The sequence below is a fragment of the Coptis chinensis genome, chromosome 3, assembly GCF_015680905.1.
Source record: "Coptis chinensis isolate HL-2020 chromosome 3, ASM1568090v1, whole genome shotgun sequence".
In the NCBI taxonomy this organism is placed as follows: domain Eukaryota; kingdom Viridiplantae; phylum Streptophyta; class Magnoliopsida; order Ranunculales; family Ranunculaceae; genus Coptis; species Coptis chinensis.
In genome coordinates this window covers 50,298,857-50,310,702 of record NC_141458.1, presented here as the reverse complement: position 1 = coordinate 50,310,702, position 11,846 = coordinate 50,298,857, and the positions used below count along the sequence as shown (strand labels likewise).

Here is an 11,846-nt window from a genome sequence, read left to right as displayed (position 1 = left end):
TTATATAAAATAGTCTGCTTTTGGTCAGTGGCAAATTTACTAATAATGTTTCTTTACTTTATTTGTTTCTTAGGTTTGACAACGTTCGATCGATCGATGGATAATACTTAATTTGTTGATGATGGAGTTTATTAGAATGATTTTTAGTTTAGTTGAATGTGCTATCAAATAAATGTATCTAGCATTTTTCAGTGATGTTGGATAAATGATAAATTGATGTAAGGAATAAGTGTTTTTGAATAGTTTGAAAATATATGGGTTGAAGTTACTGTGGATGTTTTAATTTTATTTTTAAGAATTTTATAGCTGTTTTATTAGCGAAATAAGTTTACAGATTAGGAATTGAATTACAGGTTATTATGCAGTATTTTTTACTGGAAAAATATAATAATAATATATATAATATAAATTAAAAAAAAAATAGATGACGGTTGTAGAAGAACTATCACAGTGTAAACTATTTGTTGACGTATTTTTCTTCCATAAAATGACGGTTTTGTAGTAGTTGATAGGCATTTCATGACGGTTCTACAATAGTCAATGGGCATTTCATGACGGTTCTACATTAGTCAATTGGCATTTCATGACGGTTCTGGCGTGAACTGTTAGAAAATATTGTTAATTTCTTGATGGTTCTAACTATAATTAATGACGGTTACATATGAGGTGTCATAATAAAACTTACCTACTATGACATTTTAAAGACTAATATATGTCATAATGGGAGGACCTTCTAAGACGTCTTTCTATGAACCGTCATAAATTTAATGACAGTTTTGGTTGACTTTTTATGACACCTTCAGTAATGACGGCTAGTTTTTCAATCAAAAAGTGTCATGATATGTATTTCATGACAGCTAAAAATTGTCATAAAAAGCCCTTTTTTTAGTAGCGACTCAGGCGATAATTTCTTATTATCTCAGAGATCTTTTTCATGTAGATTCCATTTTTGCAATTTCACAAGTGGTGTTTGCTTGATGGCAAAAGCTAGATATCTTTTAAAGTCATTTTTGAAAATAAAATTCATTTTGATGGAGAGTAATACTCCCTCCTATGTCATCAACGGTTAGACATATATACAAAGATCAAAAACAACTAAGTACATGCACCCAGTTTATATATATATATATATATATATATATATATATATATATATATATATATATATATATATATATATATATATATATTTTTTTTTTTTATAAGCTAGGGTTAGACTGACCCTCACCTGTATTAATTAACCAAATCTTACATAGATAGTACCTATAGCATCCTCCTCAATGAGTCTATACAAATCCCTATCTAGGGGAGGAATAAACATTACAAAGTCATTACAGACATAAGTCTTTATCCCTGCAAGTAAGTATGTCGGCTTATTAGCTTCCCTAAAAACATGCGCAAAAGAACAATAGCTGAGTTTCGCAGCTTGCTTTGATATCAAGGCCTCCAAATTCGAACAAGTCCATGGTGGTTTTGCAATTTTAGTGATGATATTCACTGCTGTAAGGGAGTCAGTTTCAACTTCCACCTTATTATATCCTAGATCATAGCATAGCTCGAGTCCAATCGCGATTGCTTTCAGCTCCTGATAGATTACGGCTTGCATGTCACCACTTCCCGTACAAGCTGCTAACACCTCTCCATGACTGTTTCTGATGATACCTCCATGGCCAGATCCCTCAGCCGTCAATGCTCCATCTGCATTTAGCTTTACCTTCCCTTCCTCCGGTGGGAGCCAATTTCACTCTCGCCTCTTCCTTTCCCTGAACTTGATCTGAATTCCCAATAACTGACAAAGCTTTCTAGCTTCCAGCATATCTTCAATCTCAACTGCTTGCGTCTGGACATACATCTTTGTATATTTGCATAGATCTTATCAGAACTGGGGAGCTACTTTTCTAGATTTAAAGGAAGCAAACTAAAACACACAATTTCAAGATTTAGAATTAAGAACTAAAAGATGGTACCTATTAACATAAAACAATATCTTAAACTATGGCTACAGATATTAAGGAAATAACTTCGTATAATACCTTCCAAAAAAAAAAAAAAAAGACTAAAGACTGAAACCACGAAAGAAACATGCATTACCTCCTGTAGAACTCAGTTGCAAGTTGTGATCCATTTTTGCACGCGAACCATAGCAACACCATAATCAACATGTCTACTAAAGTTAAGAAACCTTCAGATTGCAAAGCTAGATCGAAACAGATATATATTTCACTGCACACTGTTAAATTACTTAATTCAACATTTTTAGTGTTGTTATAGGGTGAAATGATATGTAATCTATAGAACAAAGATGGGCACATGTAAATGGCTACCTCCTAGGCCTGTAGGCATTGGTGTCACTTTTCGAGATAAAATTGTACAAGTACTGCGGGGTGCTAATACTGAAGGTATACAACCAACTACAAGCTTCATAGCCGAATATAATAAAGGCACAGAAAGAGGAGCAAGGGAGGGGTGGCTGAATCTACAGGTTGAAGTTGATTCTACTGCTGCAGTGCATGCTTTTGGTGGTAAGGAGGTTCCTTGGGAGCTGAGGAGCAGGTGGCGTCTGATAAATTAGAGAGAGAGAGATTGATTATAGAGAATATTTATTTGATTAATTTCTAAGAAGATTACAAGATGTTTATATAGAGATTAATACAAGAATCTAAAATAGGAACTAAACTAAAACAGTCGATGGGTTTCTAAATAATACGCGAGGCGCGGGTCGCGCTCGGGTTAAGCTATGACAGAGTGCAGGTCGCACTGTATCTACTGTCCACAGGCGCGGGTCGCGTTCTACTTGTGCTTTGGCAAAGCGCAGGTCGCGCTCTCCACTATGACTTGAAGAACGACTTCTAATACTCCCCCTCAAGTTGGAGAGTGAATATTAAGAACTCCCAACTTGCGAATTAATCTCAGAAAGGTGTCCTTGCCGAGAGGTTTAGTGAAGGCGTCAGCCACCTGATCTAAGGATGGAACGAACGTAAGAGATAGTAACTTGGCCTATATCTTGTCACGTAAGATATGACAGTCCAATTCGATGTGCTTCGTTCGTTCATGAAAAACTGGATTTTGGGAGAGATGAAGGGTTGCTTGATTGTCACAGAACATGTTCATCGGAGAAGAATGAGAGATGCCTAAGTCAGAGAGAAGATACTTCAACCATTGAAGTTCATATGCCAAAGTAGCCATGGAACGATATTCGGCTTCAGCAGAACGGGATACAGTGCTCTGTTTCTTTGTTTTCCAGGATATAGGGCTAAAACCAAGAAAAGTGCAATAACCACTAGTAGAACGACGAGTGGCAGGGCAGCCAGCCCAATCAGAGTCACAGAAACCAGAGATGTGTAAAAAACTATTAGCGGATAAAAGAATCCCTTTGTTGATCAAACCTTTAAGATAGCGGAGTATACGATGAGCAGCATCTAGATGTGGAGTCCGTGGGGACTGCATGAAACGGTTGAGATAATTAACAGAATAAGTGATATTTGGACATGTAACTGTGAGATATAAGAGACGCCCAATCAAGCAGTGATAGACAGTAGGATCCTGAAGTAATGTGCCATTATCGGTATGGAGGTTGATGTTTTGTTCCATAAGGAACTTAGAAATACGACCACCAGTAGTACCACAATCAGACAGAATGTCCAAAAGACATTTGCGTTGTGTAAGAAATAATCCTTCTTTGGAACGAGCAACCTCGATACCCAAGAAATATTTTAGACGTCCCAAGTCCTTGACATAGAACTTTGCTTCTAAAAATTTCTTCAACTGAATGAGAGATGGATTGTTGCCTGTGATCAGAATGTCATCCACATATACAAGGACAAATGTAGAATCAGAACCACAAATATTAGTGAATAGAGAATAGTTAGACTTAGACTGAGTGAAGCCGGCAGTGATAAGAGTGGTAGATAGTTTGGCAAACCATTGCCGAGAAGCCTGCTTGAGTCTATATAAGGACTTATTGAGGAGACATATCCTGTTCTCCCCCTATTTGGCGAATCCAGGAGGTAATGTCATACAAACAATTTCATCCAAATCGCCTTGGAGAAAGGCATTGTGGGCATCCAGCTGATGAAGAGTCTAATGTCTAATAGCAGCAATGGAGAGAAGTAATCGAATAGTGACTAGTTTTGCAACGGGTGCAAAAGTGTCATGATAGTCTTGGCCTTCAATCTGATTGTAACCCTTGGCAACAAGATGAGCTTTGTAACGTTCAATAGAACCATCTGAATGATATTTAATCTTGAAAACCCATTTACAACCAATAGGCTTATGATGAAAAGATGACGGAACAAGAGTCCATGTGTTATTTTGTTCCAAAGCTGCAATTTCAGCAGCCATAGCAGCTCTCCATTCTGGAATTTTGACAGCATGAAAAGGATGTAGGAACAACTGAAGAAGACACTAGACAAAAAAGCTTTATGACAAGGAGAAAAGTTAGTGTCAGAAACATAAAAGGCCATAGGGTATGGAGTGGAAGACCGTATTACCTTAGAGTCCAATTGGAGGAGGTTGGCCGAACGAGGGACTGTAGTTGCCTTAGTGAGAGTAGGACAGTGATAATCTTGGATGAAGAGTGGTGGGGATTGTCGCATTCTAGTAGATCGAGCTGAGGCAGGAGGATTGGGGTGGGATGGCTGAGGATCTTCCAAAAGGGAGGGTGACGGAGCTGGAGGAGTGGGAATATTGTCAGGAAGAAGAGAGCTAAATTTTCCCGGGGAGCTAAATGTTGATCGGGGAATAAAATCTCATGGAAAATCACGTCACGGGAAGTATAAACTTTCTTGGAAGATAAATCATAAATGTGATAGCCTTTTTGAGCATAAGGATAACCAATGAAGATGCAAGGTTTCCCGCGGTGATCAAACTTATTTTTAATGGAAGTGTTGTGAGCAAAACATAAACAACCAAAAACACGAAGATGGGCAAGAGTGGGAGGTGTTGTAAATAGAAGTTCATGAGGTGATTTGTCTTTTGAACAAGGTGCTAGGAATTTTGTTAATGAGATAGGCTGTGGTGAGAATACATTCACCCCAGAATGATAATGGGAGGTGAGCTTGAAAACGTAATGCTAGTGCAACGTTGAGTAAGTGACGATGTTTTCTTTCAACAACAGTGTTTTTTTGGGGAGTAGCAACACAACTACGTTGGTAGATTACCATGTTTTGAAAAGAATTGTTGCATGTTATGGGATATAAATTCAGAGCCATTGTCGGATCGAAGGACTTGGATTTCATGAAAATGGTCATCAATGTTGCTATGGCTAGATATGAGTGAATGTATTGTAGAATGAGATTGAGTATGAACCATGGCAAAAAAAGATTGTAAATGCATGGCAGTTTCGATTTGACAATCATAAGATAAATCCATGTAGCATGACTAAAATTATCGACAATAGTTAAGAAAAAATGAGCATTGGAATATAATGGTAAATGAAAAGGACCCCAAATGTCACAATGAATAATTTGAAAAGGTCTAATAGTTTTTATTGAACTATGAGAAAAACATAAATGAGTTTACTTAGCTTGCGGACATACAGTGCAAGTAGCATTATTTGAACTAGAAATGAAAGGAAACTGCTTAGCTAAAATCTGCAAAGGCGCGTGGAAGATGGATGTCCTAGGCGATAATGCCATAAATTGTTTGTGGTGGAGTTGTGGGATGAGCAAACGGAAGCTAGTTGGAGATGGTAGACTCCCCCATTAAGTCGTCCCAATCCAATCTTCTTCTTCATTAACTGGTCCTGAAAAAGGTAAGAATCATTAGTGAACGTGATAGAGATAGGGTGAGACTTGACTAGTTCACTAATGGAAAGCAAATTAAAATGAAAGGTGAGAACAAATAGAACGTTGTCAAGACGCAAAAGGGGAGAGAGAATGACACTACCAACATGAGTAATTAAATAGTCTGTTCCATCCGGAAGTTTAAGAGTAGAATGTGTTAAACAAGTATGATAATGAGAAAACAGATGTAATGAAGAACAGACATGATTGGTAGCACCAGAGTCAATGATCCATATGGATTTAGAAAAACACGAGAGAGATATACCTGTCAGGTTTGCTTGTGAAGCGGTACTACCTGAATCAAGCAAACTGAGAAGTTGGTTGTATTGTTCTATGGAGAAAATAGGAGAATTGGAGTCTGTAGCAACCGAATTAGCCTAAGTAGGCTTGGGTGGATAACCGTGCAGTTTGTAGCATGTACCAATGTGATGTCTAACTCGGTTACAATGGTTGCAAAATGGACGAGCGTGTGCTCGCCTCGGTGGCCCCAGATATCGAGGAGGCGGCGCTAGCCGAGGTGGGCGAACCACCAGGCTACTGTGGAGGTTTAGACGGACCTGATTTTGAAGAAGAAGCCCAGTTAGTCTTCTGAAAATGAGTACTCAGGGCAGCAACATCTAGAGCAGAAGGAAGATAGAGTGCATGAATCTCTTGTTGCTTCTCCTCTTGTCGGATTAAAGAATAAATCTTGGACATACGAGGAAAAGGATCCATCAAGAGAATTTGACTGCGGATGGATTGAAAACGGGCATCTAGGCATTGCATGAATTTCATAGAACGACCATCTTCAACCTCTTTGGCAAAAATAAATGCATGACCACAAGTACAAGTAGGCATAGTAGATAAAGAACTTAATATATCCCAGAAAGATTTAAGTAAAGTGAAATAAACAGATACCGGATGATTGTCTTGCTTGAGAAGAGTGACAGAATCCTTCAGTTGAAAAACCTTGGGTGCATTAGTTTGTGAAAAACGAACACCTAGATCTTTCCAGATTTTGGATGCAGAGTCGGCATAGAGGATGCTACCACGGATATCTGGAGTAACATAATTGAGAATCCATGAAGCAACAAGGTCATCACATCGCGACCACTTGGATTTTTCTTTGGGAGTGCTTGGAGGAGTTACAGAGCCATCAACAAAACCAAACTTATTCTTTGCTCGAAAGGCTCTAGAGTTAGACAGTAACCAAGTTGAATAATTGTCCCCTGATAACAGAGGAGATACGAGGATAGCCATGAGACTATCTGAGTGGTGGACATAGAAAGGATCATCAGAATCTGGAGTAGAGTCATTATTGGGAGTGGAGGCGTCGGCCATTGAGAATTGAGAGGAGGCGGAAGGTGATAGAGTTTAGGATTAGGGTTTGGATCAATATTAGGTTGATAACATGATAAATTAGAGAGAGAGGGAGATTGATTGGAGAGAATATTTACTTGATTAATTTCTAAGAAGATTACAAGATGTTTATATAGAGATCAATACAAGAATCTAAAATAGGAACTAAACTAAAACAGTTGGTGGGTTTCGAAATAATACGCGAGGCGCAAGTCGCGCTCGGGTTAAGCTATGACAGAGTGCAGGTCGCGCTGTATCTACTGTCCACAGGCGCGGGTCGCACTCTACTTGTGCTTTGGCAGAACGCAGGTCGCGCTCTCTACTATGACTTGAAGAATGACTTCTAATAGTGTCAGGTTGTTGGATCCTTGAATCATGTAAGACATGGGCCGTCTCTTGTCATCGTTGCCACAATTACTAGAAAAATGGCTAGGTTTTCACACCTTAGAATCTTAAGAAGCTAGGAATGATAATGGATATAAAAAAGAGTGAGAAGGATATTAATTGAGATAATCTACGTTGGTTTTTCTCTTTTCAATATATAGAGAAAGATTTGGTTGTTTCAACTCAATCTCTACAAGTGGTGGTTTAATTCTACTTGGAGACTTGTCCTTATCAACAAGACTTGAGTCCCAAACCACTTGGACGGCCCATGTCTTAAAAATTATGTAACCTGTAAAGGAGCGTTTTAGTTAATCTTCACATACGAGGTTGGAGGGAGAATGGTGTTAAATATCGTAATGACCGAGTTCGTTGATGAGCAAACTGCCTATGTATCTTCTCTTGATTCTGGGGGGAGAGAAGAATCAGGTTTGGCATAGTTCATATGGGAGGTATTTATAGATGGTGAAGGTGAATCTTCACCCAACACATGTAACGATCAACATGAATGTAGGGGTTCAGATTGAGAAGGAGTATGAGAATGGTGTTGGTAGGAATGTTGTGATGATGGGGATTAGTTGCAGTGGTTAGTAACTTGCGGCAGTGGTTTGTATAAGAGCAGCTTCGGTAATGATTGCTTCTAGAAGATAAACTGAGTCATGATATAGAACGATCTGCGTAGTGATACAATTTGTTCTAGAGCGATCTCGTAGCTCGCGAATGCGAGCTAATGATGTAGATCATTCTGACGGTAGTTCGGAGAACTAGTTTAGAGGTCGGTGTGGTATTTCCACTATGTTGAACACATGCTCGATATTCCAGGATGAGAATATCACTCCCTCACACAGCCCCCTCTCAGCAGGTCGTATAGTTCGTTGGAGCGCCCTGCTGAGAGACCATGGTAGCACGTGTTGAGCATGAATGAAGAGACGAACTGAAGTGACTGAAAATACCCAATGAACTGGTGCGCAGTGATAGCTAGCATGTGGACGGCACGTGAGCAAATCTAAGAAGTTGTTGAGGAAATGTGGCGCCGCGTTTTTTGGATTGGTGAAAAGACAGGTCCTTGGTACACGTGTGTGGGATAGAGCGTAGGCTGTAATCATATTGCATTGGGAACTGAAGGGGCGGTTATTCAAAATCAAACTTTGGAGAGCTGAAAAGTTATTTTTCGTTTTCTTCTTCCACACCAACACAAGCTAGGGTTTCTCAGGTGAGTGTTTTTGCTGGTGCTGCTCTTCCATTTTTTTTGTTTCTTTCTTCTTGTTTAGGCATTGTATGTTTAATAGCTAGATCGGTGTTAGGTTTTATTGTGTAGTTTTGGGTATTGAGATGTCTGACTCTGATGATACTCGGTCGGAAGAGGTTCAGGAAGTGTATGTAAGCTATGGTGAATATGAGGAAGATAAAGAGGAGTCGGTGGGTTTTGAAAGTGGGCCTGAGGCTGAGGTGATAGAGTACGCCAAGCGTTGCCAGAAGGTTGCACGCAAGACGCAAGCTGCATACGACATGGCTTGTGTCGAGTATGCCGAGCTGAACGAGAAATATTTGTAGCTGACTGAGGCTAGTGACCATGGGGCGCTGGGTACGAGTATGCGTGTCGTACCCAGGGATGCAAGGCACACTCCTTCAACCAGTGTTGCCCTTAAGGACAAACACGTTGTTACGGATTCTGGACGATGACTGTTGGACTTGCTCTCTGGTAAATGTTGAAGAATTTTTTAGATGTTTTGTTAGTTCTCCTCTTTGTAAGAGAGTTAAACAATAGAGCTGGTTTCTCAGGCTTGCCTAAGTAGTTCACCTTTTTGGTACATATACGCAACGAACTGGTTTCCATGAAAGTGGTAGTTCGATATTTTGCAAAAATTGTAAGAAATACCGATTTGGATTTCCTGGGTAGACCCAGCAGATCGGTTGATTCGCGAACTGGTTTCCTGGCGTTGGTCGGGCAGTTCCATTGATGAATGTGTATGGAATGCATGTTTTTGCTTATGCTTGATTGCTTGTAGCTAGTTTTCCGTTTATAATACTTATGGTGTATAGCAGCTAAGAAACCTGTGAGTTAGCTTAAGAAAGCGTTGTGCTCGTAGATAATGTTCTTATATGTGAGTTGCCCACCCGTAAAAACTGTATAGGTTGTGAAGTTTGTTAGCTCAGGTGAGCATAATATGGCGTAGGGCTCGCGAGGAGCGTTCGCTTTGAGCTGATCCTAAAGTTAAAGGTGATCACCTAATGAGAATTGGATAGAGTGTGCTGCTCACGGAGAGCGTGGTGGCTTATGGAAGTGTATTGCTCACTGAGAGCGTTCTCACTGAGTTGACCCTAGAAGTATAGGTCTTTAACTAGTGAGAATTGGAGAGGTTATGGAGCCTGTAAGCTCAAGAGAGCAGGTTGCTCATGGAGAGCGTGGTAGCTTATGAAAGTGTATTGCTCACTGAGAGCGTTCTCACTGAGTTGATCCTAGAAGTATAGGTCCTCAACTAGTGAGAATTGGAGAGGCTATGGAGCTTGTAAGCTCAAGAGAGCATGCTGCTCACGGAAAGCGTGGTAGCTTATGAAAGCGTGTCGCTCACTGAGTGCGTTCTCACTGAGTTGATCCTAGAAGTATAGGTCCTCAACTATTGAGAATTAGAGAGGTTATGGAGCCTGTAAGCTCAAGAGAGCGTGTTGCCCACGGAGAGCGTGGTAGCTTATGAAAGCTTGTCTCTCACTGAAAGCGTTCTCACTGAGTTGATTCTAGAAGTATAGGCTTAACTAGTGAGAATTAGATAGGCTATGTAGCCTGTAAGCTTAAGAGAGCGTGTTGCTCATGGAGAGCGTGGTAGCTTATGAAAGTGTGTCGCTCACTGAGAGCGTTGAAACTACTGAGAGTGCTGGAAGTGTACGTATACTGGTGGTGCTTTCAGTGCAAGTTCGGTGTTTTGTTGATGAGATTGAACGGAGTAGGTTATAAGGTAAACATAAGTAAACTAAACTTGAATTTACAGTAAATAAAAACATGGAATGTACAACAATGCATTTTTATTGATAAAATTTATTTAACAAATAAGTGTTCCAAAGGCGTGGCAATGATTTCCCCTCTTGGGTTTTGATCCAATACGCTCCATTGCCTACAACTCGTTCCACTATGTATGGTCCTTCCCATGTTGGTGCGAGCTTGGAGTTATCTTGAGTCTTTTTCAGAACTAGATCATCAGGTTGAAAAGATTGAGGATGTACTCGCTTGTTGTAGGACTTCTTCAGAGTTTGTTGGTAAGATGCCACTCTGATGGCGGCTAGGTCACGCCATTTTTCCAGCAAATCGACCTCTCGAGCTAGGATGGAGTCATTGTGTCCAGACTCAATGAGTTCTGATCGAGTCATAGTGACTTTCAGTTCGGTGGGGATAACGACATCTATGCCATAATATAAGGAGAATGGTGACTCGCCTGTGCTGGAATGAGTTATGGTGTGGTGAGCCCACAAGATGTTCTCTAACTGATTTGGCCATTGGCTTTTGTTCTTTTCAATCTTTTTCTTCAGATTTTCTAAGATTGCTTTGTTGCTAGCCTTTGCTTGGCCATTGCTTTAAGCGTACTGAGGAGTGGAGAATGCATGAACGATCTTCCACTTGGCTAGAAACTCTTTGACTATTTTTCCCTTGAATTGGGAACCATTATCCATCACTAATATGTGTGGCAAGCCAAATTTGGTAATGATGTGAGTCCAGATGAAGTTTCTGACGTGTGATTCCTTGACATGAGCTAAAGGAATTGCTTCGACCCACTTAGTGAAGTAATCAATTGCAGCTAAGATGAAGCGAAAACCGGTACTCTTTTGTGGGATGAACGATCCCATGATGTCCATGCCCCATATGTGAAATGGACAAGGGCTCGTAATGCTGATCAACTCATGAGCTGGTTATATGATGTTGTGGCCAAAGGTCTGGCATTTGATGCACTTAAGGACATATGTCTTGGCATCGATCTACATTCGAGGCCAAAAGTATCCTTGGGAGATCGCTTTGTGAGCCAAAGAGCGACCGCCAGCATGGTTTCCGCACTCTCCCTCATGAATTTCAGCAAAAATTAATTGACCTTGTTCTAGGCTTATGCACCTCAAGTGAGGTCCGCCAGCAGATTTTTGGAATAACTTGTTATTGACCAAGCAATAACAGCGAGCCTGATATGGAATTTGTCTGGTTTTGGCACGCTTTTCTGGGAGTGTACCATGCTGGATGTATTCTATGATGTGCTGCATCCATGTTTGACTCATCTGATCCTCAGAGAGTGGGCACAGATCGCTGACCTCTAAGATGTGTTCAGCTTGGTAAGCAGGTCGGTCAACTACTTCAATGAGTAACTG

General features: G+C 40.2%; 1 protein-coding gene across 1 annotated transcript; it reads right to left on the bottom strand.

The window, feature by feature from the left end:
• Positions 1-1,237: 1,237 nt before the first annotated feature.
• LOC147509921 (uncharacterized) lies at positions 1,238-1,852 on the bottom strand. The gene is made up of 2 exons (XM_086597950.1): positions 1,752-1,852; positions 1,238-1,652 (listed from the first exon to the last, which is right to left on the bottom strand). The coding sequence occupies exons 1-2, from the start codon at positions 1,850-1,852 to the stop codon at positions 1,238-1,240; spliced, it is 516 nt and encodes a 171-aa protein (XP_086454076.1).
• Positions 1,853-11,846: the final 9,994 nt, after the last annotated feature.